Source organism: Lichenostomus cassidix, chromosome 11, assembly GCF_008360975.1.
Source record: "Lichenostomus cassidix isolate B80296 chromosome 11, HeHo_3.0, whole genome shotgun sequence".
NCBI lineage: Eukaryota > Metazoa > Chordata > Aves > Passeriformes > Meliphagidae > Lichenostomus > Lichenostomus cassidix.
Window position 1 is genome coordinate 6,131,856 of NC_139492.1, and position 24,694 is coordinate 6,156,549.

General features: G+C 57.7%; 3 protein-coding genes across 5 annotated transcripts; 1 reads left to right on the forward strand and 2 right to left on the reverse strand.

The window, feature by feature from the left end:
- Nucleotides 1-1,079: 1,079 nt before the first annotated feature.
- MMP15 (matrix metallopeptidase 15) lies at nucleotides 1,080-6,426 on the reverse strand. Its single transcript, XM_085071500.1, has 10 exons — nucleotides 5,980-6,426; nucleotides 4,792-4,940; nucleotides 4,416-4,538; nucleotides 3,999-4,306; nucleotides 3,612-3,773; nucleotides 3,263-3,486; nucleotides 3,041-3,179; nucleotides 2,648-2,798; nucleotides 2,434-2,549; nucleotides 1,080-2,180 (listed from the first exon to the last, which is right to left on the reverse strand). The coding sequence occupies exons 1-10, from the start codon at nucleotides 6,085-6,087 to the stop codon at nucleotides 1,744-1,746; spliced, it is 1,917 nt and encodes a 638-aa protein (XP_084927626.1). The 5' UTR covers nucleotides 6,088-6,426; the 3' UTR covers nucleotides 1,080-1,743.
- A 778-nt stretch (nucleotides 6,427-7,204) lies between these two features.
- Nucleotides 7,205-11,675, reverse strand: USB1 (U6 snRNA biogenesis phosphodiesterase 1). Its single transcript, XM_085071505.1, has 7 exons — nucleotides 11,493-11,675; nucleotides 11,222-11,373; nucleotides 10,880-11,063; nucleotides 10,343-10,396; nucleotides 9,216-9,321; nucleotides 8,540-8,623; nucleotides 7,205-8,246 (listed from the first exon to the last, which is right to left on the reverse strand). The coding sequence occupies exons 1-7, from the start codon at nucleotides 11,594-11,596 to the stop codon at nucleotides 8,142-8,144; spliced, it is 789 nt and encodes a 262-aa protein (XP_084927631.1). The 5' UTR covers nucleotides 11,597-11,675; the 3' UTR covers nucleotides 7,205-8,141.
- Nucleotides 11,676-11,748: 73 nt separating this feature from the next.
- On the forward strand, nucleotides 11,749-24,645 carry ZNF319 (zinc finger protein 319). Of its 3 annotated transcripts, XM_085071504.1 has the most exons (4): nucleotides 11,749-12,350; nucleotides 13,797-13,838; nucleotides 14,169-15,810; nucleotides 24,589-24,645. In XM_085071504.1, the coding sequence occupies exons 1-4, from the start codon at nucleotides 12,259-12,261 to the stop codon at nucleotides 24,643-24,645; spliced, it is 1,833 nt and encodes a 610-aa protein (XP_084927630.1). In that variant the 5' UTR covers nucleotides 11,749-12,258. The 3 variants fall into 3 exon arrangements, with proteins under 3 accessions (XP_084927630.1, XP_084927628.1, XP_084927629.1); XM_085071502.1 differs by lacking the exon at nucleotides 24,589-24,645 and having other exon boundaries at nucleotides 11,749-12,340; nucleotides 13,797-13,941; nucleotides 14,169-21,380; XM_085071503.1 differs by lacking the exon at nucleotides 24,589-24,645 and having other exon boundaries at nucleotides 13,797-21,380.
- The last annotated feature ends 49 nt before the right edge of the window (nucleotides 24,646-24,694 follow it).

Here is a 24,694-nt window from a genome sequence, read left to right on the forward strand (position 1 = left end):
AAAGGCTTCATATCCTCATCCATTAAATGGGGGAACCCTTCCACCAGGGCTGGTGGGAGGGGATGAGAGCAGAGGGGGCAGCTGGAGCACCAGGGCAAGGGGAGCAGGTCAGGGGTGTATCAAGACAGAGGTGCCCAGGAGGAAGAGGCAGGGTACAGGTGTTGGCACAGTGCTGGCCCTGGTCCTGCTGCAGGGGAGGCTGGAGTCAATTCCCATCAACTCCCACATGGGGGATGCTCCGCAGTTCCACAGGGTCATCCCCACAGGGATGGGTCAGGCTCACACAACCCCCTCACTCAGCACAGCACAACCAGCCTCCCCACCAGTGCAGCAACTGTGCCAGGCCTCTGCTGCCCACCCCAGGGCTGCACCTGCAGCTCCAGAGCAGACCTGGCTCTGGCTACCACCGTGATCATCACATCACCAGCAGAGGCAGGGACACTGCTACCTCCATCACCGCCTCTGTGGTTTGGTTTTTCTTCCCATTAATGGCTGAGCAACATTTTTCCCCAGAAAAAGCCAGTTTCCTACCCCTGACGCCTAATCTTTCCCACTCCCATGATAATTTCCCTGATCTCTGCAGCAGTCGTGACTCCTCTTGCCTTCCTCTGCCGCGACAGCAGTGGTGAGACAGGATATGGCCACCCCTTCCCCCCAGGCAACTCGCCAGGGCCGCGTGGGGACAGGGAGCTGAAGCACCCTGTGCAGTGACTCCAGGAGGGTCCCCCAGCTGCTGCCAGCCCCTGCCCAGGGAAGGGAGGCGGCTGCCCGGGGCTGAAGTGCAGTGCTGGCTGTGGGAGAACAAGGCACCCTGTGTTCCCAGCAAGGCCCTTGTCACTGCCATGGGAGCTGCTGAAAGGCCGCTCTGTCCACTGGTGGGGGTGGTGGGGGCTGCTTTAGCTGGCCCCCCCAAATTGGCAGCTCCAGGGCAGGGACATCACTGACCATGCTGGCCCCTTCCCTACATCCCCCAGCATGGCACCCTGTGGGGGTAGCCCCCAGACAAGCCCCATTATCACAAAATCTGCCCCAAACTCTCCCAGGATACCCCCGCAGCAGGAAGGACGACGGCACCACAGTTCTCCACACACCCGACCCGTTTAATGGACATACAAGGTGGCTGTGCCCACTGCCCTGCCCACAGGGCCATGTGCCCCAGGGCTTTGTCCCACGGTGGCAGCAGCAGGGCCCAGGCCGAGCTGAGCCCCAGCAGGGTTGTGAAGGTGGCATCTCTCAACTCACACTGTATTTAGGCACCACATCCCTGTATCCCCGTGGCTCAACAGGAAACACAGCCATGAGCTCAGCTCACTCCTCCCCACCACTGCAGGTGCCAGAGGCTGAGACCTGCCAGCCCGCAGCACTTGTGAGCAGCCCCCAGCCCGCTCACCACTCCAGCTGCAGCAGGCTCACACAGGAGGAAGGGACTCTGCAGGGACCCCATGGCAGAGGCAGGCACATGATGGGTGGCAGCCTGAGGGTCACGGCTGGGGGGATGCACAGGCACTGGGGAGCAGGTAGGGCCTGGATGCCCTCCAGCCCCCCCATGATCATCCCCGGTCCCAGCCCGGCTGCTCTGGGGGGGCTGGGGGGGTTGGGCATCCCCCCTTTTCTGAGGCTGGATGGAGCCATCAAGCAACAATGGGGTAGAGGGGCCGAGGCCGTGGTGAGGGACAAGGGGAGGGAGATGTCAGGTCCATCTTAGCACCATGGTGGTGGGGCAGTTGGGGGAGGGAGCCAGGGTCAGACCCACTCCTGCAAGGAGCGCTTGCAGTACAAGAGCATTCGAGGTGTGCCCTTCCTCTGCATCTGGACGATGACATAGATGAGGCCCAGGATGCAGAGCAGCAGCACCAGCAGCACCAGCACCATGACCACGCTCATGGTGCGCGTGTACTCGTCGATCTGCACCACCACGTCCACATCCCTGCCCGGCTGGCCATCTCCATCATTGTAATCCTCATCTTCCTCTTCCTCCTCCTCGCCTTCAGTCCCCCCATCCCCATCAGGGTTGAAGGGTGGTCGGTCCACATCGGGCCAGCGGGGGTTGGGGTCTGGGACCAGCTCCGTGTGACAGCCCATGAAGTCCCGTAGGATGGATTTGGGATAACCTGGCTCTGTCTTGAGACGCTCATTGTCGAATTTCCAGTACTTTGTGCCTCTGTAGAAGTAGGTGGAGGCTGGTGGAGAGAAGATGGAGACACAGAGTAATTAATTAGGTGGGCACAGGACACTGCAGAACCTGGGCACCCCTGCAAATGCCCAAGACAACAGGTTTTGCTCCAGGACTAGTGAAACCGTTCAGAAAGGGATTCACTGCTGACTCCTAGACACTCCCCAAGTCCATCCCATGTGGATAGGCCAGCAGAGGGGTAATGCCATCCCTGAGACCCAACCCCTCACCACCACCCACCCCTCTCCTCCTCTACTTACAAGCATCTGGGCTGAGGAAGGCTCCCTTGGGTGAGGGAGGGATGCCCACCCAGACAGAGATGGGCTTCGGGTACCCGGGGTCCACCGAGCGTGTGTCCTCGTTAAAGCGCCAGTATCTGGGGAGGGAGGTGAGAAGTAGGTGAGGAGCACAGGGGTCCCCACTGCCCAACATTCTCCCCCTGACAGGGGCCAGGAGGCACCCACAGACACTCACCTGTCCCCACGGAAGAAGAAGGTGTGTCCCGTGGGTTCCCACCAGACAGCCGTGTCAATGCTGTCATAGGGGATGCCCTGCCCATAAGTGACCAGGGGCTGTGGGTACCCAGGCTCCAGGTTGGCTTCTCGGAAGACCCAGTACCTGTCACCTAGAGGGGAAAGAGGTAGAGAAGGGGGATGAGAAGGTACTGCTCAGCTGCTGTGGCAGGTGCACACATGGATAGGGATGGTGGTAGATGCCTGTGGCCACCCTGACCCCTTGGGATCAGGCAGCAGCTCTGGCTGGGGAGGTGGATCAGGATGGGATGAAGCCAGTCAGCTCTCAGCAGCTTTGTGGGGGCACTGGCGTCTCGCTTCCACCTCAGCCCTCCCATCCAGCTTCCCTGCTCACCTTTAAAGAAGACAAACTTCCCATCATGCCTCTCGTAGGCAGCATCGATGTCCCCAGGGAGGCCCCGCCAGAAGTGTCCAATGGGCATGGGGTAGTTGTCCAGCACCCGGTTGTGCCGGACCCTCCAGAACCACCGGCCCTGGGGAGAAACGGGGTGTGGGCAGAGGATGGGGAGGACACAAGGACCTCGCAGAAGGGGCAGGATGGGGTCCTGGCAGGTACCTTGAACACAAACATCTCCCCACGCAGCACTGCCACCGTGTCGAAGTCCCCATCACAGATGTCAGGGCCATACTGGTCAGGTCGGTCTGGGCTGCCAGGTTTGGGTGGTCGCTCTGGTTTTCCCGGAGAGGGAGGCTTAGGGGGTCTCTGGTCTGGCCTGCCAGGTCTCCGGGGTGTCACGGTGGGCAAAGGCCTGGTGGGCTGAGGGTGCCCATCTGGGGTACCTGGATCAAGCAGGTGAGAGAAGAGATGTGGTGATGCAGACCAGCAGCACCTGCACCTCAGTTTCTCCACACACACACAGGCACAGAATCCCACCTCTGGCCTGATCCCCCAACCACCTCCTCACCGTAGAGCTGCTGGATGCCCTTGAGGTCATCCTCGGGTAGCTGGAAGTTCTCTGTGTCCATCCACTGGTAGAAGGGGGCCATGATAGCGCTGGGGTTGCTGGAGTGCTCCAAGCCCAGCGAGTGCCCCAGCTCATGCACAGCCACCAGGAAAAGGTTGTTCCCTGCATGGAGAGGCTCCATCAGCAAGAGAGGGTGGAGGACACAACACGTAAGGTAGATCCAGCACCTTGCAACAGGGGTGCTCCAGTGGGATCTGCCTGTACCACCCAAGGTGGACCTGCTTCTCCCTGCCACTCCTGCCCACACCAGCACAGCCTCCCCCTTCAGCCCAGATAGCCACCAGATTGCTCTGGTCACCTTTACCACCTCCCTGGCCCTCAACTCACCAGACACATCTGCATTCTCCAGCGTCCAGGGCTCATCCAAGTCAAAATGAGTGTCCCCCCCCATGCCAGGGCCAGGAAAGTAGGCATGAGCCAAAAATCCCCCGAGCCCATCGAAAGGAGAGCTGTCTCCATGGAATCCAGAGGCAAAGAGCACCATGATGTCAGCCTCCTTCTTCCGCTTCTGCTGGATGTCCTCGTAGGCCACCTCCCGGAAAGCCAGCGGCGTGGCTTGCTCCCACACCCGGAACGCTCGTCGGACAGCCTCGTACGAGTGGTACCGACCCAGCTTCTCCGTGTAGTTTTGGATGCTGGGGAGACAGAACTCACTAGGGAAGGCCTGGAGCAGCACTCACTCCTTGAGGAGATCAATGGCTCTCCAAGGGCTGGGGGCAGGGAATCCCTGGCAGTGCTGGGTACCTGAAGGTGAGGTGGCTCTGGCTCCAGCGCCGCCCTGTCAGCGCGTACCGCTTCCGACGCATGTTGGACTTCATCCGTGCCCCAAACTGGTCTGGCACCCCACAGCGGGGACGTTTCATCCACCTGCCAGGAGGACACCGAGCCAGGGCTCAGCCCACCACAGCCAAGGTCCCTGAGGGGTTACAGCTCCCACAGGCAGCAGGGATGGTGTCCTGGCTACAGGGGTGCAAGCCCCAAAAGGGGAGATGGAGCTCCCAAGGGGGACAGCACCCACTTTTCCAGGTGCCAGCAGAGCCCTGGGGCTGTCAGAGAAAACCACAGAGCCCAGGAGTGGAGCTGCGACCTGCTCGAGCAAGGGGACAATGGAGAAACTCACGCCTTGGTCTCCTCGTCCAGGACGCCGGTGACGGTGATGCCATAAAACTTCTGCATCTCGGCAAGCGCCGCGGAGAAGGTCTGAGCCGAGCGCATGGTGGACATCCGGCGGCTGGGCTGCGGCAGGTACCCATAGAGCCGCAGCCATGCCTGCGCCGGGAGAGCCCAGCGTCAGCCCCGGCAGGGAACAGCTCCCCAGCCTGGAGCTCCTTCCCCCTGCCTGGCTGTACCCCAGCCCGGTGTCCCTTCGCAGGGGTCAGTGCCAGCTGCCAGCGGCAAACGCAATCCCCGGGCAGGAGCGGTGCGGCAGCAGGGCACAGAGTCCCTGCCCTGCCCTGAAAGCTGGGGAATCCGGTGATCTCGGGGTCTGCTGCCGGATGCCCTGACTCCAGGGACAAGGCAGCTGGCAGGGGGCCAGGCTGCCTGCAGGCTGCCCATCCCCGTCCTCCTCTCCGGAGGCGTCCCGTGGGAGCTGCAGACGGATGTGAGGCCCGGGACCCCCACCCCGGCCCGCACCCACAAAGGGGCTTCTGTCCTGCGGGGCTGCAGCCCCCGGGCGGGGGGCAGGAGCACGCTGGGGCTCTTCCTTCCTGCCCCAGCCTCCGCCTCCTCTTGTCTGCTGTAATTGCATTTTATTTTTATCTTTATTATTATTCTTTTGTAACTTTCTTTTTTCCTTTTATTCTTTATTTTCGTATTCTAAATTAGGGGGGTTTTCCTTTTAATCTTCACAACTTTTTTCTAAATGCCTTCCAATTCTTTTTCCAAGTCTTACTCCTCTTCCAAGTCTTTTTCCTTTTCCAAATCTCATTCCTCTTCCAAGTCTTGTTCTCCAGGTTCTCCAGTCCTTTTCCTATCCCAATTATTTTCCTATCCTTTTTTTTTTTCCTCAAAAACGGTTTAACATTTTAATTTCTAAAAACATTAAATCTGTTAATTTCTTTTACCCCCTTCCCCCGGCAGGGTGGTGGAGCAGAGTCTTTATCAAAAAGCCCTTTCACCCCCTACTCCGCCGGGCACAAAGCGCTTCCTCCCCCCGCCCCGCGACCGCTGCCCGCCGTCCCCGGCGGCGACACGGTCCCCCCCCGTTCCCCGCCCCGCCTGCACCTGCGACGGCCGGCGGCGCGCCGTGCCCGCAGGTGCGGGCGGTGCGCTCGGGGTGTCCGAGCCCCCCGGGCCCCTCGCTCACCTCGGCGTTGATCTCCTCGCCCGCCGCCCCCGCCAGCAGCACCAGCAGCACCACGAGCGGCGGGAGGCGCCCGCCCGCCCGCCAGGGGGCGCCGCCCCCTCCTGCCATTCCGCCGCCGGGTCGCGGCTGCCCCCGGCCGCGCCGGGCCGGGCCGGGCCGAGCGCGGCGGTGGCGGAGCTACGCCGCCCTCATGGCCCGGGGCCGAGCCGCCGCGGGGGGCTGCGCACGGTGCATGGGCGGCGCTGCCAGGCGCGGCCCGTCGCGTCCCGGCCCGCCTTTTGTGCGTGAGGTCAGGACGGCGGCGCGCGGCACATGGGCGGCCGGCGCGGCGCGGCGGGGCCCGGCTCCGCTCGGCTGCCCTACCGCGCTCTGCCCGCCGCCGGGAGCACCGGAGCGGGTGGCGGAACGCGGGCGCGGCGGTGGCTGCGGGCGGCGGGGAGCGGTGGGAGCGGGCAGGGCGGGGACGCGCCAGGGGCGGGGCCGCGGTGGGGGCGGGGCGAGGCAGAGGGGCGGGGCTGCCCCCCCGCACGTGTGTGCGCGGTGGAGCCGCGGGCAGGGCAGAGCGGAGCGGAGCGGAGCAGGGCAGGGCAGAGCGGAGCGGGGCAGGGGCAGAGCGGACAGAACCCCCCGGCCCCACCGCCGCTCCCAGCGTGTGCGCCACCCCCGCGGGCACCCGCACCCGGCCCTGCCGCCATCCCCGCCCTGTCGGGCCTCGCCAGCAGCCGCCACATTTCCCAACTTTGCCCCCACAGCCCCTGTCCCGAGGGTCTCTGACACCCGATGTTACACAACTGGGTGCTGTGCCAGGCCCGGCTGGGGCTGGTGGTTGAGCACTAACCCGGGAGAAACCGGTTTCGCTGAAGTCCCCGGGGGCTAAATATATCTCTACCTTTGTTTGTTTTTCCTTCCCCTGAGAGAAACTTATTTTGCAGATCCCCATCCCGGAAACTAACTGGCTACAAACTTAACAGTCTTTTGTCGAGGACTTTGAAAGGCTGCTGGCAGCAACAACTGGCTGTGATGCTCCCACGGACACAGATCCCTGCTGTGGGGAGATGTTCCCACAGACAAAAACTGTGACGGTGAGGAGATGCTCCCACTGACAAAGCCACTCTCGTGTGCTAGGACAGGCAGCACAGAGCTCCCAGGAACACTTGCAGACGTGGCCTCATGTGAAGCTTGTGCATGTCTGAAAGGAAGCGGCTGAAGTACACCACGGACACAATTTTATGACACAAGGAGACAGATTTTTACTGTTCAGAAGTCCCATACAGATATGGAATAAAAGATTCAGGGCACCACATCAGCATTCTGCTCCAAATACCTGAGAGGCTGCAGCTGACCAACGCGCAGGAACAAAAGGATTAAAAAGGAGCTTCTCCCAAGGGACAACGTCCAGCCTGCAATTCCCTGGGTCATCATGGCATTTGGGGTGCTGATCACACAGGGAAAAAGTATGGAGCCTAGGCAAGAGCCCCCATCCCTTGACTCACCTGTGAGCACTGCCCTACCAGCTCAGGCAAACACTGACACTGTCCATTCCAGGCCTCACCCACACCTGGAAGCAAGCTCTTGTTTGGCAAAAGGATCAGACACTGAAATGTTTCTGCAGAGGCGGCAGCAGCGTGAGAGGGACACAACATGACTCAGGAGCTTGTCCGAGCTGGCTGACAGTAGGAAAACACTCTGGCAAGACGATCCAGCTCCACATCCTTGCCTCTTGTTACTCAAAACATGCCCAGAGCCTCCTGATGATCTGGCAGTGCTACTTCCCACTGCGTGAGACACTCACCCTTTAGTAGCAGCTTCCCACGCTACCTTCTTCCTCCTTCCCATAAGGCATCTATGGCTTTTGTAGATTTTTTTTCTTTTTTTAAAAAAAGCAGCAGAATTAGTGACCGTGGGATGTCTGGAACCACCAGTGCTGACTGCAGCACATCCAGCAGCGAGGATGAAATTTGCTACAAACACGCTTTTCTTCAGCCAGCAGCTCAAACTGGAAGTGGCCTGACTTGAGACCACAAACACCACCGAGACGCTGAGCAGGCAAGAAGAGTGTGGAGGTGCATGACAGCCCACGGCACCCAGAGCTGCGCTGGACAACAGTCCTTGGTCCAGCATCAGGCTCTTTGAGGCTCCAAAATGCACAGCTCCACCAGCCCCTACCTCAAGGGGAAGGAGAAGTACTTGTTCCCTGATTTGCAGCGGATTTGCTCCCATTGGATACGCAGCAAGAACACTGAATCCTCAAAGCCATCCACAATGTCCTGGAAAACAGAGGCAGGAGTCAGTACCAGGAGGGTGGATCTGGCAGAGGATGGAGTCAGTAGCTCCCTCTCTGAAGCATGTCACAGATGAGGCCATTTGCAGCTGGAAGCCTCTGACTTTCCTCAGGAGGGTGATTTAACCCACACTCCCCCCAAAAGCTTCTCATCTTTCAACCCAGTGAAGTTTGTCCTGCTCGGTGAATAGAGTTTTGCACTCTCCACCCTTGGCTGGGAGATGTGGTTGGACTCCAGCTCTGCCCTCCCTGTGCTCTCCACACCACGTAGGGACACACCTGGAGCTCCCGCAGACACTGCCCTTCCAGCCTGCCAGACAGGTCCCCAACGCACCAGGCCAAGCTGATGTGGAACGATGGGTTCTGAACACAAAACAGGGATCAGAATGTAAGGGTTAAAAGAGGCTTTGCTCGATGCACAGAGCCACAGTGGGAGATCTGGTATGATCCTGCCCTGTCTGGGATCACAAAGGCTGGAGGATCCTGAAGCTGGGAGTCACCTCTGCCAACTCAACAGTGCTGGAGGCAGGAGGAGTCCTGGGCTCCCCACCCCACAGCCTTTCTGGACACCAGAGGGCAAGGCTGCCTGGTTCCCAGCCTCCCTGTGCTCAACTCTGCAGCTGTGGGAGAACCTCTCAGAGCTGGTCCTGAAGCAGGTACATGGGTCACTCCTGAATAACCCACATGAGCTCCCTGCTCTAGAGACAGACAAATTGGGATCTGGCCCTTCAAATTCCCAAACCTGTTCCCAAAGCTAGTACTAAGCAAGAAGGCTGGACTAATGCCCAAGGCAAATACAAGGATTTTACAGTGCCCACTCCATTCTAGGACAACCCTGCTTCCATGCACAGTGGGGCAGTGACTGCAACTGGCTCCTGTTTATCTGAGTGAACATCTCACAGGGAACCAGCCAGCATGTCCAGACTGGCAGGGGAGTAAGCAGGAAACGCCTCACCTTGTAGAATGTGGGAAGGTCAAATTCCTCTAGAACTCCATCCACCTCCGAGACCAGCTCCAGCAGCTGGAAATGCCCAGCAGAGACCTCCAAGCCAATAAATGTCCTAAAGAAAGACAAGGAGAGACAGCAACCACCCTTTCATGCTGCAGAAAGCACAGCCGTAAGAATACTTAGCCCTGCATTCCGACTGGGCAAGCTCCCTACTCTCTAACAAAAGAAAATCTGAGGAATGTCAGGTTTAAGAATCCAGGGATGCTGATTGTATTCTGAAGAAAAACAGAAGTAAAAATGTGGTAGCAGGGAGAAGCAGGACTGGATGATAAACCATGCAGATTTACTAGGTTAACCCAGTACCTTCTGAGACATGAAAATTAATTTTCCAGGCAAAGGATGCGCTGAATGGGAATTTCAGCAGAGTGCCGTGCAGGAGCTGCATTAAAAAAGTGGAAGTTGCTGGAGTGGTTTTACAGTGGGAGGGGAAGCAGGGAATGGGAAGTACCAAGCTGGAGAGATGTGACAAAGCGGTCAGCACCTCCTCAAGAACTGTCTGGATGACACTTTCTAGAGTCCTTTAGAGTCATCATTTCCTCCCCTTCAGGAGGGAAGTGGAAGATTCAAGTGTCACCCAGGTTCCATATCCACTTTTTCCTACCCATGACTATCTTAGGCTGCCTTTCCCGCCAGATTCAGCGACATTTTGCAATTTTAATCACCTTTACTTTGACATTCAAAAAACTTAATTGCATTCCGTTGGAATCAGGCTTCTGAGCTGACGCCCAGGAGAATTAGCACCATCTCAGCTATTTCTCTGCAGCTCTTGGAAGACCTGCACTACAATTTCACGACTGGCACTGCTGCCAAAAGAGGTGGTCCCACTCTGCTCGCCCCAGGCTGTGCACGCCGGCTAATGAGACCAAAGGCTTGCAGAGGATCAGCGCCAAAGCTAAAAATTTGTACAGATGGCTGGGGAAAGGTGTGAAATGCCTGGAGATGATACGGAAGTGATCACATACTGTGCTGTCACACGGCCCAACCGTGGGACAGGCAGGGTGACACCGCCCATCAACCCAGCACGTTGTTCAGTGCTCTCCTGGGGCAGGCAGGCTGCTCCACTGTGCACTCACCTAGTTTTGTTCTGGTTGGTGTAAACCTTCACTTGGTCAGCCACACAGAAGAACCTGAAATAAGAAAGATCCTATTTCAGCTGCAGGCGGGGGGGAGGGGTAAAAGAAAAAGAAGAAAAGGAGAGGATGAGGAGGTGCCAGGATTGCTACCAAGCCATGGAAAGATACAGGCAAATGCATGCTGCAATTGGACCAAACTGGTGCAACCAGAACGTTTCTGGGTTCAAATTAATTAATTCCCCTCCCAGTTCCAGCCCTCTGAAGCCTGGACAGTGACAGAAGCCCTGAAGCAGGTGATGCTCAGCAGGTGCCTGAGCCATCCATGGTTTAGGGGATGGCACAGCTCTAGCCTGATCCTGGAAAGCCAAAACCTGACGTGCCAGATCCTGAGGCAGTGAGGAAAAATCCCCAGGGCTTTAATGCTCTGCCAGCACCAGCTGCCAGGAACACCTTAGGGCGTGGATGCTGGCAAACCACGGATGCCGAGGGCAGAGGAGGGGCGTGAGGAGCGCTCCCCCGGGGCTCTGCCAAACCCACCTGTGGAAGGCGGCCAGGCGCTCCCGGAGGCAGCGGACGAAGGGCTCTATCCAGTGGTAGCGCAGCACCACGCACTGCGAGAGGCTCAGGTGGAACTCCTCCATGGCAGCCAACGACGGGACGTAGGTGCGAGCGCGGGACACCATCAGCTCCAGCAGCTCCAGGAACTCCTCCTGGGCAATGTCTGCGGAGCGGCGCCGTCAGGGCCTCCAGAGGAGCGCTGGCCGCGGATCCCCGCCGGGACCGGGCGAGGCTCCGGGGCGCAGCGGCTGAGCCCCGTCCCGTTATCCCCCCGGTCCCGTCCCGGTCCCGATAGCATCCCGTCCCGGTCCCGGTACCTACAGGGCAGGTAGACGTGCGTGGCCCAGTTGCCCCGCTCGTGGGGGAAGCCGCGCACGCGGCCGCCGTGCCGGGAGCTGTCATCGCTCACGGCCTCCTCCGGGTCCGGGTCTCCCGGCAGGCCCGCGGGGGCAGGCAGGCGGGGGCGGCCGGCGCTGGGGGAGCGGAGCGGGGTGAGAACGAGGAAGCGGAGGAGGAGGAGGAGGAGGAAGGCCGCGCGCTCCCTCCGCCTCCCGCGCGCTCCTGCCACCACCACCCCCCCCACCGCACCCACCTGGCCCCGGGGGGCCCCTGCGCGCCGCCGCCCCGGCTCCCCCCTTCCTCGTCCTCCTCCTGCTCCTCCTCGGAGCTGCTGTACCCCACCAGCGCGGCGCTCATGGCCGCGGCACCCGCCGGGACCCCCCGCTCCCCGGTGGCGGCGCAGTTGCCGGCGCGGCCCGGCAGGGGGCAGCACCCGCCGCGCCCGCCCCGCCTCCTCCGCCGCCGCCGCGGCCGCCCCGGCCCGGCCCGCTCCGCTCCCTCCGCTCCGCTCCCGCCCGCCGCTCCCTTCCCTCCCGCCCTTCCTCCCTCCCGGCTCCCGCCTCCACGCCAGCGCGGGGCTCGGGCGCAGCGCGCAGGCCGCGGCCCTGCCGCCGGCGAGGCCTCCTCCCGCCGCAGGTGAGCGGCCGGCTCGGCCGCCGCCGCCGCCGCCGCCCTTTGTGTGCGCCTCGCCTCGCCGGGGCGGGGGCGGCCCCGGGCGGGCAGCGACCCCCCTTCAGCCGACCCCACCGCGGGGCCTCCCGGCGCGGCGGCGGCGAAGGCCTCGGGGCGCCGTCCCCGCGCTGCCAGCGGGGCCGCCCGATGGGGAGCGGCGAGCGGCGGGCCGGGCCTGGCCGCGGGCTGCGGCGGCGGCGGCTGCTGGTGGCCTGCGAGCTCCCCGGCCGCCCCCGCGCCCCGCGGCCCTGAGGCGGCCCGGGCCCGGCGGGAGCGGGCTGGGCCATGCCGAGCAGGCCGCCTCGCCAGTTTGAAAGTACCTCTGCGCTCCCGACCGCGCTCCCTAAATGGTTGTCGCTTCCCACCTCCCACGGAGGGATGAGTTAGGCTGGAGCTGGCGCCGACGTGGGTCCCCGCGCAGAGCCCTCGGTAAGCCAAGGTTGGTATCGCTCTTCCCTGCGGGGGCACAATCTTCCCTCCCCGTTAGGCCGGGATGCGTCGCCGGTGGGTTCATCCTGCCGCGGTTCGCGGTGTGCGCAGGGGAAGGTAGCTCCTGGGCTGGGCTGAAGTTTGGTGTCCCGCCGAGCTCGGGCGCAGGTACCGTCACTGTGAGCCCTCGCTTCGTCAAGGTGAGCTCTGTAGAAGGAGGGCATCCTGCGGACTGGCAGGGCTGCAGTGGCGTCTTTGGGGCTTTACTGCCCGAAACTGTGCTGGAGCACAAAATAATACACGTAGGCAGAGGTGGGTCCAGCACTGCCTGAGCTGTGGAGCACAATCCAGTCTCAGCTGAGTGCCCGCGGAGGTGGGGATGCTGGGAAGTGGGATTCCCTGGTGCTCTTTATTGCCTAGTTTTAGACTTAACAAACATTTTCCTGGAAGAACAAGGATTTCCTTACCCTGAGGGCAGGTGGTTTGACACAGACACGGGAGTGCTTTTGTGGGGCTGGGGACTCAAGGCCCAGGAGTGTTGGTGGCTGCTGCTCACCACAGCTTGCACCTTTCTTTTGAGGTGCTGCTGTGTGCTGCTTACTGGTGGGTTTTATTCTTCTCTAAGTTGATGCCAGGTTTTACTGGACCTCTCTAGAAAGGCTGGAACTTTTCAATGAGCATGGTCCTTGTGATGCTTTGTAGAAAGGCCAGGCAGCAGCTCTGGCATAGGTTGTTTGGCTTCGGTGTACTTTTATTCCATGGTTTGGTAGGAGGTACAGCTGAGCCACTGCTTTAATGCTTATCTTCACAGAGTGATCTCTGTGGGTTCTGTGTTCTGTTTGAGGATAGGATAACATTGAGGGCAAATATTCTGAGTCCTCTGGCTCTTCCAGTGTACAAGCGTTGCCCAGAACGGGGAAATGTTTTGCATATCCATATCCATGGATAATGGACTTGATATCCAGGCTGCAGAAGGAGCAGAACTGCTTCACAGAGCTGTTTCAGCTGGGGTGGGATCATGTTAGGATCTGCATTGACATCTGTAAAATCTAACCCAGTAGCTTCTTGATTGCACAGTGTTTGGTGCATAGCCTGTGCAGAGAGACTGATGTTCTCAGACAGTGCCCCAGCAGTGCTGGAGATCCAGTGACCTGCTCAAGGCTGAGCTGAGCGGGCCCTGGGAAGTTGTTCTGCCTCTTGTGAGAGCACAGCTCCCAAGTATGTGCCTGGCTGTGTCTGGTCAAAGCCCAGCCCTTTCCACGCTGAGAACTCCTTGTCCCAGGCCATTTGCACAGCAGCAGGTGGGGCTCCTGTTCTGGTTAGCTCCCCCACACTGGCTTCCTGGTAGATTTGCAGGGATGCAGGAGAGTTTTCAAAGAGAGCAGTGGGAGGAGGTTGATAGAGAATTGCCCATGTTTCTTCTAATACCTCACATGAGCTGTTTTCTTTCTTGCAGAGAGAACTGCTCCCTGGGCTGCTTCCTGTGCCCTTCCCAAGAGTGAGCACATAGCAGCCAGCAAGGAGAAGGACCTCCTCTTGTCTTCAAGGCACTTGCCTCTGCCTCCTGTTCTTTTGTCCAAAGGAAGGAAAAGCCAGACCAAGTCAGTCCATAAAGAACTTGTGCTGATCTAAGGAGGAGACTCTGGAGTCTCGATCACCTCTTTACTTCCCAAGATCCTGGCTGTGGGCTGGATTTTCTGTCCTTAACTTCAGGGGATCAGTTTCGGTGAATCAGGATTTCAGAATCTTTTGGTTTTGCTTTTACTTGAACCCTTTCAACTGGGAAGCTGAAGCTATCACTGCTAAAATCCCATTTTTTTTTCCCAAGCATGTCAGAAAGCTGGCAGCAGCAACAGCAGCAACCACAGCAGCCGCCGCCACCGCAGCAGCACCACGCTGGGGCAGCCGCCCTCCCAGAGCACTCCATCCCTCCCAGCACTGCTGACAACCCCTTGGGCTGTGCTGTCTACGGCATCCTGCTCCAGCCAGACCCTGGACTGCAGCACCACCAGCACGCCCCCATCCAGGCTGGAGAGCCATCCCACAAATGCGGTGTGTGTGGCCATGACCTTACTCACCTCTCCAATCCCCACGAGCACCAGTGCTTGCCAGGCCATGACCGCTCTTTCCAGTGTACCCAGTGCCTGAAGATCTTCCACCAGGCCACCGACCTCCTCGAACATCAGTGTATCCAGGTGGAGCAGAAGCCCTTTGTGTGCGGGGTTTGCAAGATGGGTTTCTCCCTTCTGACCTCGCTGGCACAGCACCACAATGTCCACAACGGCAACGCCATGAAGTGCTCTATCTGTGAGAAGACCTACAAGCCTCCCGAGGTAGAGCATTCACAGCCTCTCGACCCCTCGGAGAAGCCCTACAGCTGCTCCATCTGTCAGAAAACCTTCAAGCACCTCTCGGAGCTGTCTCGGCACGAGCGCATCCACACGGGCGAGAAGCCGTACAAGTGCACACTGTGCGACAAGAGCTTCAGCCAGTCCTCCCACCTGGTGCACCACAAACGGACGCACAGCTCGGAGCGGCCCTACAAATGCACGGTGTGCGAGAAGACCTTCAAGCACCGCTCACACCTAGTGCGCCACATGTACGCGCACTCGGGGGAGCACCTCTTCAAGTGCAACGTCTGCGAGCTGCACTTCAAGGAGTCCTCGGAGCTGCTGCAGCATCCCTGCACGCCCAGCGGGGAGCGGCCCTTCCGCTGCGGGGAGTGCCAGAAGGCCTTCAAGCGCCCCTCAGACCTGCGGCAGCACGAGCGCACGCACAGCGAAGAGCGGCCCTTCAAGTGCGACCTCTGCCAGATGAGCTTCAAGCAGCAGTACGCGCTCATGCGCCACCGCCGCACGCACAAGGCCGAGGAGCGCTTCAAGTGCAACCTGTGCGAGAAGGGCTTCGTGCAGCCCTCCCATTTGGTGTACCACCAGCACGTGCATGGCATAGAGAACCTCTTCAAGTGCAACGTGTGCCAGAAAGGCTTCAACCAGTCCTCAGAACTGCTGCGGCACAAGTGCGTGCAGAACGCGGAGCGGCCCTTCAAGTGCACGGTGTGCAACAAGTCCTACAAGCGGGCCTCGGCTCTGCAGAAGCACCAGCTGGCCCACTGCGCCGAGAAGCCGCTCAAGTGCACGCTCTGCGAGAGACGTTTCTTCTCCTCCTCGGAGTTCGTGCAGCACCGCTGTGACCCAGCCCGCGAGAAGCCCCTCAAGTGCCCCGACTGTGAGAAGCGGTTCAAGTACGCCTCGGACCTGCAGCGCCACCGGCGCGTTCACACGGGTGAGAAGCCCTACAAGTGCTCCTCCTGCGAGAAGGCCTTCAAGCAGCGCGAGCACCTCAACAAGCACCACAGCGTGCATGCCCGGGAGCAGCAGTATAAGTGCATGTGGTGTGGGGAGCGGTTCCTGGACTTGGGCCTGCTGCAGGAGCACAGCGTCCAGCACACGGCCGAGGGTGCCTACCAGGTGGCTGCCTGCTTGCCATGAGCCTCCCGCCCCGTGGTGGCTTTCAGCTTGCATGGGACACTCCCAAGCCTCAGCCTCCCCTTCCCTCTCCTCGGTTGTTGGCAACCTCCAGGGAGTGTGGGGGAAAGGGGAGGTACGGTGTGTGGGCAGGTAAACTTTCCTCTGGCCTCAGTGGTTGATATGCCACCTGTATCGAAATAGCAACAGACAACATCTCAAAGGGGTGGAAAGGAAGGAGGTGGAGAGAGGAAGCTATACCTGTAGGTGCCTGGTGTTCGTGCTGTACCTGGACTGTAGTTCATGCTGTACCTGCAGTTCCAGTCCTGGGAGCTCAGCTGCCAGTTGCAGGCACCAGCTCTTTGCTTGCAGCCTTTTTCTCCTGCCCTGCCTGGCAGGGTTGGTGGGGAGGTTTGGGTGACACTCATCCTGGAGAGAGCTTAGCAGCAAGGCAGAGCCAGACCTCCCTTCTCCCAGGGTGTGCTGCTCGGCATGGACGTAGCAGGTTTCTGCTGCTGGGGTCTCCCATCTTGGTCCAAGCTCAGTTGAGGGCATCATTTCTGATCGTTAGTGTTGATGGACTGCCCCAGCCTCCCCTGCTCTCCCTCCTTCTAGAGTGTTGAAAGGGAAAAGCCATGGGGCTGCACAGCTCCAAAAAGCACTTTGGCATTGCTGCTTTTGCAGTTGCTGGCTGTCACACTCTGCAAGGGTTCTCAGCCTGCCTGCCCCCTGTCTCTGCCAGCTGCACAGGGAACTGTAGGAAGCACAGTGCTGCAACCAGAAAGCATGGCAAGGAGCACTGGGACAGTGCCCAGGAGGGGGTCATGGATTCTCCTCTCTGCAGACATTCAAAACCCACCTGGACCTGTTTCTGTGTAACCTGCTTTAGGTGCCCCTAACTTAGCAGGGGGGTTGGACTAGATGATCTCCAAAGGTCCTTCCAACCCCAACAATTCCATAATTCTGTGACAGCATTCATACCCTGCTCCCAGCCAAGAGCCTGGCATTTAAGAGCTGCTTTCCAAGGGACCCAGCCCTCTGGTCCCAGCCCCTTGAGCATCCCTTGGGCTGTTAGTGGTACCTTCAGCAGGGTCAGGCAAACGGCTGTCAGCTCCAACACTAATGGGTGAGATGAACACTACAGTATCCTATAATTACAGAGGTGTTGCCATGGCCAGCAGTAACCCACAGCATGTTCCAGGGGCTTGGTGTCTCATTTGCTGGAGGAACCAGAGCAAGCCAGGAGAATCCTTTCTGGACTGCAGGCTCAGCTCCATGGGGAGGGCAAGGTTAGCAGTGGGTAAGGGCGAAGTCTATTCTTCCCCTCTTGTGGGAGTCCTGTTTTACCCCTTTGCCCTTTCTTTACCTCGTCTGTATTTTTCAGGTTTTGCACACTTCTTGTAAACATCACTTAAAAATAAATCTCCCCTAGCAAGGTTGATGTAGCCTCAGGTGTTTTCCTCTGCAGGAATTTGCTGGCTTCTCATGTCCAAGAGATCCTTTACATGTCAGTTAGATGCCTTGAAGGTTGAAGATGTGCTTACTAGGTTGCCCCCCAGCCTTCCCCTCTTCCATCTTTGGAGATACTAAATATTCATCTGTGGACATGTTCAGTCCCTGACTGGATGTGGTCCTGGACAACCTGCTGTAGCTGACCCTGTGCAAGCAAGGAGTTGGACCTGATAATCTTCAGAGGTCCCTTCAGAGGTCTCAGCTCTTCTGTGGTGTTGGCTGATGCTCTTGTGAAGTTGTAGTGGACAGCAGCCAGTTAGTTGACCATGTGCTGCACAAATGATTAGGACAAGGTTATCAACTCTTGTCCATGGCAAGTGTTGACAGATTAACCTTGCAGAGGGTTAGACTGGGCCTGCATTTCTGGTGGGAGACACTTGTCTGAAAGGTGGAGAAAGGCTTTAGTTTTCCATTTCCAGTACAGTGAGGGGAAACTGCATTTTCTGGGGCTGGGACAGTGCAGTGAGAGGTTAGACCCTGGGGCTGAATCTTCTTCATGTGCAACTTTAAGGAGATGAAAACAGACTGTGCTTTCTGCTGCCCAAGAAAGAGGGACCCATGATGGTTATCTTACTTTGTGCTGCCTCAAAGATGTAGAACTTCCTACCAAGTTTTCCATCTGTGTTTCTTTTTCCTCTTTTTTGTTTTACTTTTTTTTAAAGCAGTTTGTTAAAATTCATTAAAAATACTGTATAGTTTAACTTGATGTCATACTGGATCTTAAAAAAAAAAAAAAAAGAGATGTGGTAACTTGGATTTTTAAAGAGCTCTTTAGTTCTAGGTAGCTGGTTATTTGCTGTTTAATATGTAGTAAGTTCAGTGTATGCTTTGCTGTAGGAGTAAAAGAGAGTCCAAACCAAGGAAGGCTAATCCGGTCTTCACAGAAGGGCTTGGTGGTGATGGAGGCTGTGAGTGTGGGACCAGATGAGGACTGTGGCACCCACCTGAACCTTCACTCTGTTCCTGCCTTGGACCATGGTTCACCCTGCTCTTGCCCAGCACAGCTGCCAGGGGTTCAGTGGTCACCTTGAGCACCTGAGCACAGCACTGGCAGCCAGGATCAGTGCCCAGGGCTTGGAGCTTGCAGAGAGGCTCATCTTTGGTAGGAGGAGGGTGTGACATGGAACGGTTTGTGGCTCTGCTCTTTCTTTCTGGGGCAGCTGCTGGCTAGAGGAGGTTTGGAGAAATCATTAACTGTCTGCCCTGCTCTCTTCCCTCCCCAGGAGCCCTGCAGGGCTGACTGGCTGGCACTTGGGGCAGAAGGGGATGGTGGTGAGTCCCAGACACAGCTCCACAGTATGCAGGGGCCATGGAGCTGCCCTGTTCTGTCCCCTTGCTATAGCTGGACATAGGGGACTGTTAGGGGGTGTTTCTCTTGTGCTGAGCAGCTGGGAAAGCCCTGGATGTCCCAATGAGGAGCTGTGGCCCTGCTTAGGATGTGGCAAAACCAACCAGTGCCCTGGGCAGAGAGACTCCTCAGGGCTGTGTGCATGGGACCCCATGCCAGGGAGACAGGGGATGCTGTGGGGAGCTTGGCACAGATGAGCCCAGGTCCAGATCATCAGCTGGTGCCTGTGAATGGGTGCCTCCAGGTTCAAAAACATCTTGGTGCAGGATTAGAACATCATCATTAGGAGTGGCCATGAGTCCATGGTGACTCAGTCTCTTGTTTTGTTTGCTGCCCTGCAACAGCCCAAATCCAGTAGAAGCCCATGGAGAACATGCAGCTTGAGCTTGCAGGTGGAGGACTTGTGCGGGGTGGGCAGCTGAGTGGCCACTGAGAGCTTTCTATAGGAGCATTTTCTAGTTGGAAGCAGCAGTGTTGCTGCTTCCAGCAACACTCCAGTGGGAGAGTAGGGGAAGCTGGTCCATCTCCTTTGCTGTGCCTTTAGGTCATGTTTTGTCCAGTGAGATGGTGGAAGTAGGAGGAGGCACAGGAGTGTCAGGAGCACGGTGCTGCATGGGGAGGCAGGGGCTGGTCTGGGAGCTGATGTCCCTGGGGCATCACACTGCAGGGCTCTCTGCTGACTGCTGGTGTTTCCTTTTCAAGCCAAAGAGCAGTTGGGGCCAAAGCCCTTTGGGGAGTAAACCATGTTTCTACTCTGTACCTGTTGCACTTCACTTCTGGTGTTTATTTCAAGCGACTTTCAGGCTCCTGCATCTGCTTGGCCTCTCGCATCCCTCACTGCCCTGCAGCACCAAAGAGAGTTGCTGTGCTGGAGCTAGTGTTCCATCAGTCCCATGGCAAGTGCTCGTGCCAGTTCAAGACCTGGTTGCCAGACCACCTGAGGATGCTGTGTAGGGCTGGGTAGCTGGTGGTCCCTCCCTCCCAAAGGGTGGTTCTCTTTGGCTAGCAGTCTGAGCACAGGGTGCTGCTGGGGAGGCAGCAGGGACGGTTAGGTTGGGCAGTGGTTGTGTGGATGTTGTCCAGGACAGAAGTCCTGCTCTCTAGGGCTGCTGTTCCTCTGGCTTCCTGGGTCTAGCAAAAGGTAGTCTGTGACCTGGCATTTTTACTGATCTTCACTTCCCTTACCCTACGTACAGGATGCCTTTAGCTTTCTCAGCCCCTTCCCTTCCACAGCCTATACTTTTAAAAGATGTTCTCAGCTTCTTTTCTCTCTGTTCAGTTTATTTGTAAGCAATGGTTTGTTTTTCATCCCTTTTTCCATACTGTTTGTGAAGTCTCTTCCTTCGTTCCTACCCCCTCCAGCCCTCTCCCAGCCCCAAATGCCTTTCCCAGAATAAGGCTGGATCCAGGTGATACCAAACCATTGATGGTGAGATCAGGAATTTAGGATCTGAATCTTGCTGGAATCCAGTGGGTGCTTCTGGTCCTTCCCCATGAGGCCATCCCACCTTTCTGGGCGTGGGCAATGCCTGTGACGTGGCAGCTTGGCTTGGCTGGATGCTGCCCATGCTCTGGTAAGGAAGTCCAAGCCAGGACCAAGAGCCAGAACAGAGCTGTAGGTTATGGGGACTGGGGTGGGAACAGCCATTTCTATGGTGGATTCCTTTGTCACCTCTCCAAGGCTGGGGATTAAGTCAATGAAGGACTGTCAGACATTCCTGGGGCGATGTCATGGCACTGAGGTAGGCTTGGACTGCACAGTTAGTTCCCCTGGGAGTGCCTGTGGAGCAGCTGTGTGCACCAGCAGGCAGCTGAGCTGAGTTAGCTGTGGCATGGACACCCCTGGGACCATGGGTATGCCCAGGTGGCCCTGCCAGCTCTCCAGTGAGCAGATGCCATCCCTGCTTTCTGGGTGAGAAGATGTGCATACTGTGGTCTTTTGGGGCCCATGTGCTGGAGTGGGGCACAAGGGGTAAAGCATCTTTATGACAGTTTTGGGACCAGCTCTGGGCACTCAAGCCTGGCCTTGCAGGGAGGAGAAGAGAGAGAACATCTGTACTTCCCTTGAGTATTTGCCATCAAGTCCAGGCTGCAGCTGAAGTCTGGCCATTAAAAATAAACAAAACCCTCTTGTTATACTTCAGAGTTTGACTCTTTCTCCATTGGGTGGTGAATTCACCTGTGGGAAGGTTCCTGTGCATGCAGGTGAAATGCTGAGATTCAATAAGGGCAGGCCAGTGAGGTTTGGGGCTGGCAGCTCCACCCAGGCTCGGTGAGCACCTGGTTTCTCCCCAGCTTCTTCTGCAGCATCTCCTGGCAGCTGCCTCTGACACTTTCTGGATGTGAAGATGCTGTTCTCACAGCATGCCTGGGATGCTCAGTGGGGTGAGCAGGACCACAGGTGGGAGCTGGACTGTGGGCTTGTCTCTGAGTGCCTCCAAGCCGTGGATCTGAGGGACTTCATGGCCAGTGAGGTTCTTGGGCTCCTCCCAACCTGTGGTCATGACTGTTAGAGTTCCCAGGGCTGTCAGAAGTTGCAGCCAAGGGAAGTTGCTGAGGTTTGTGTGGCTTGCAGTGCCTTTAACACTGCTCTCCGTGTGTTTCTAAGATGATACTCCATGTATGTGTGTATATATATTGTAATAACACATCCCGCTCTTCTGTGTGAGTGTCAAATGGTTTTGCTTTACTAATAAATTTATAGTTATTTATACCTTCTTGTGGGTGTGTCAGATTTCTGGAGTGGAGGCCATGGGCCAGGCATTGCTTCCTCATCTGTCTTTGTGCTCTGTCTGGCTCTGCTTGGGTTTTTTTCATGTTTTCTTTCTTTCCCCCTGAACTTTTCTGAAGTAGAAATGATGGTTCATCTTCCTGGTAACTAGAAGATGCATGGTTTGAGCAGGCTCCCAGGGGCTGGAAGCAAACACAAGCAGAGTCTGCAGAGTGGTTTTGCCCCTTGCTAAAGTCAGAATGATCCCTCCCCAGGGCAAAACTCCTTCCCAAGAGCTTCGGGGCAGGAGCAGGCAGGAGTCTCTTCCTGCCAGAAAGGAGCAGTGGTTTAGGGGGCAGAAGCTGATGCATGTTGTGCTCTGAGGATGCCAGCCCCACATTTAACTCTTCAAGCTTTTCCTGAGGGTTTGTTTTGTGTCACCCCATCCTGTGATGGCAAGAGAGGAGCCTGCTACAGAGGTGCTGGGGCCGAGCAGGATGGATACTTGTTGCCCACCAGGATGGAGACCCTCATGGAGCCAGGGAGGGAAGATCTGGGTTAGGAAGCTCCAGCGCTGCTCCAGGGAGCTCTGGACATGCAGAAACAGGCTAGACATGAAGCAGAGAAGCCATGCTGGTACCTGGACTCCAGGGTGTCACTGCAGCCAAGATTAGGGGCAGTGGGAAAGGCTGGCAGTCGTGCAGGGCTGGAGGTAAACGGATCAAGCAGCAATTGGCAGGCTCAGCAAGGGGAGGCTTAGCTCAACCCAGCACAGATTTGCTCTCGGTCGTCCGGAGCTGGGGCAGAGCTGTGGGTGGAGCACCCTTGGCACACCACCGTTGACACATCACCTTGCCTCACCCCACGGGGTTTCAGCAGCTCTCCTGCTGCTCTTCTGCACATCCCTGCACTCACCTGCAGATGGCTGAGACGGCTGCCTTCCCCACAGCGCTGCTGGTGAGTGCCTGGGGTAGCTTTAGTGGCTCCAGGGATTTTGAGGGTGCTCAAACCTGCTTGATTTTGGGGTTTACTTTGCAGCACCCTGCACCGAAACCAGGCTGGCTGCCGGGAGCCCGGGCACTCAGGACAGCTGGGTGCCAGTAATCCCATTAGCAGGCAGCACAGGGCTAATCCTCGCAGAGCCCTGAGCGGATTGAGGTGGGTTTGGGGGGGTCAGTGGCGAGCTGCAGTGGCCAAGGGAGCCCACGCATGCCGGGGTGGCTTCCCAGGGAGGCAGTGGCGAGCCTACGGGGGTAAGTGACAGCGATGGAGGCGAGGGACGGGGCTGGGATCTTTGCAGGGTCACCTCTGCACATCACAGTGGGGTTTGGTGCTCTGCTGTGCCAGGGAGTGAGCAAGTCCATGGGGAGTGATGCTGCAGGGGCTGGGCAATGTGGAGGGTTTGATCAGCTGCTGGGGGAAGGGAAAGGCCACAGTGCACCCTGCTCCAAATGGGGCCATAGGTCTGTGCCCGTTTTGCTCTTTGAGACCTTGCTGGCTGGCAAAAGGAAGTGCCACAACAGGTGGTGGCACCGCTGGGTGCCTGCAATGCAGCACAATGCATGAGACTGCCAACTTTCATGCCATTGCAGGCAAATCCTGGCTACTTATTATTATTTCTTCCTGCGTCTAGTTTTGTGGGGACCCACAAATGTTTCTGCACGTTTCTTGTTCAGATTTGACAGAGGAATGGCCTCTGCCCTCCACTTTCCTTCCCAGACCAAGGACAGGCATATGCTCCAGGCTTTTACAGCTGCACAAGCTCATGTGGAGGGAGGAGGAGCCCTTGACTGGCAAGGGGGGCTTGCTGCAGCCTCAGGGGGCTTTCACTGGGATTGTTTGAGCTTGGTTGTGTACGTGGACCCTGGGCTTCTTTGGGACCTGTGAAAGTGCCAAAGCATGGGTGGAAATGCCTCTGCCAGCTTTTCCTTGCTGTTCCCAGGGCATTCGCAGATCCCTTATACCCAGTGAGAGGTGAAAAGTAATTTAATTGGTTTCTGGTTGTCAGGCCTCTCGGGAGGTGTTTAACAGCCACACTGTCCTGCTGTGGGTTGGGGGGGTCTCCAGGAGAGCTGACCCTGCCTGTGGTGTGCTGGGTCCTGGAAGTGCAGCATGGAGAGATGCTTCAGCTGCATCCAAACCTGCCTCCTGGGCTTGCCAAGGTGCAGGCAAGCAAAGGGCTGAGGACACACATCACCCTTCCTGGGAACCCTAGTCTGTTTAGATTGAAAGAGTCAGGCTTTGGAGAGCCCCCAGTGAGCCATCTCAAGGGAGCTGAAGATGTCCTGCGTGCCTGAAAGCTGCATGAGGGGTTAATGCAAAGAACCCAGTGCTGAGCAGCTTCCTGCTGCGTGTGGGACTCAGATCATGTGTGTAACTGGGATTGAAACTCCTGTGCAATCTGCTGGCCGGGTTGGAAGGAGCTCAGGGATCTGCTTACTTTTGCCCTTTGCAGGTATCACCTGGGGGCTGTCTGAGGTGCTCCTAAGCCCCTCATTGAGCAGAGTGGGGTACCTTTAGAGGGGCATTTGGGCAGAGCGCAGCTCTTTGGAGGGGCAGCAGCAGGAGACACCCCCAGCTCTTGTCCAGTACCTAAGCACGTGAATGTGCAGCATCACTTGGCCTGCTGGTGCTGTATCCCAGCCTGGAGTTGCTTCAAGAAGGGAAGAAGGAAAACCAAAAAGACTGAGCAACTAGAGCTTGGACAGCTGAATACCTGCTCTGTAACATCTTACTTTCACCTACTCCATCAACATCACAGCAGCCAGTGCTGGTTGCCTTTGCTGCCCTTGCCAGAGTCCCCAGCAGGTATCTGTCCCAGCAGCCATCATGTCCCTGGGGTGTGGCTGAAAGGTGATGGAGCCAGAATGGTTCTGTAGGGGTAGAAAGAGGGGATATGTATGTTGGGACAAGAGCTTCCTCATAAAAATATTCTGTTCAAATTACAGTTCAATTTCCTCTCAAATGAAAAATGATGGGGAGAGTAGAGGACCCAGAGCAGAGCTTCAGCTTCTGTGATCTATCTGCAATGGCTTCCTAGTCAGGACAGGTTGTGAAAATAAAGCATTTAAACGAGGAGCTTACCTTTAGAAAAAGCAAGTTTTACTGTGAGCTTCAAATAGAGAGTGTAGTTTGCTCACAATAGCATGAGGGATGAGGAGCTGGGCCGGGTTTGGTCCGGCTATGCTGCAGTGCCATATTTCCCAAGCAGGACGTGGAAACAGAAGGACACCAAGGACGTTTTCGGGCTGCTCTGGAGACGGCGTGAGCAGCTGGTACAGCCGGTATTCCCTGGGGAGTGTGCACCCCTGCTGCTG

Coding starts and splice junctions, on each gene's coding strand:
- ZNF319 (XM_085071502.1), top strand. CDS start 12,259: ATGGTTGTCGCTTCCCACCTCCCACGGAGGGATGAGTTAGGCTGGAGC. Junction 12,341..13,796: donor GTCCCCGCGCAGAGCCCTCG/GTAAGCCAAGGT, acceptor TCTTTCTTGCAG/AGAGAACTGCTCCCTGGGCT. Junction 13,942..14,168: donor GGAAGGAAAAGCCAGACCAA/GTCAGTCCATAA, acceptor TTTTTTCCCAAG/CATGTCAGAAAGCTGGCAGC.
- MMP15 (XM_085071500.1), bottom strand. CDS start 6,087: ATGGCAGGAGGGGGCGGCGCCCCCTGGCGGGCGGGCGGGCGCCTCCCG. Junction 4,307..4,415: donor CAGAGCCACCTCACCTTCAG/GTACCCAGCACT, acceptor CTGTCTCCCCAG/CATCCAAAACTACACGGAGA. Junction 2,799..3,040: donor GAAGTTTGTCTTCTTTAAAG/GTGAGCAGGGAA, acceptor TTTCCCCTCTAG/GTGACAGGTACTGGGTCTTC.
- USB1 (XM_085071505.1), bottom strand. CDS start 11,596: ATGAGCGCCGCGCTGGTGGGGTACAGCAGCTCCGAGGAGGAGCAGGAG. Junction 11,374..11,492: donor CAGGGGCCCCCCGGGGCCAG/GTGGGTGCGGTG, acceptor CCGCTCCCCCAG/CGCCGGCCGCCCCCGCCTGC. Junction 9,322..10,342: donor ACCAACCAGAACAAAACTAG/GTGAGTGCACAG, acceptor GTCTTTCTTTAG/GACATTTATTGGCTTGGAGG.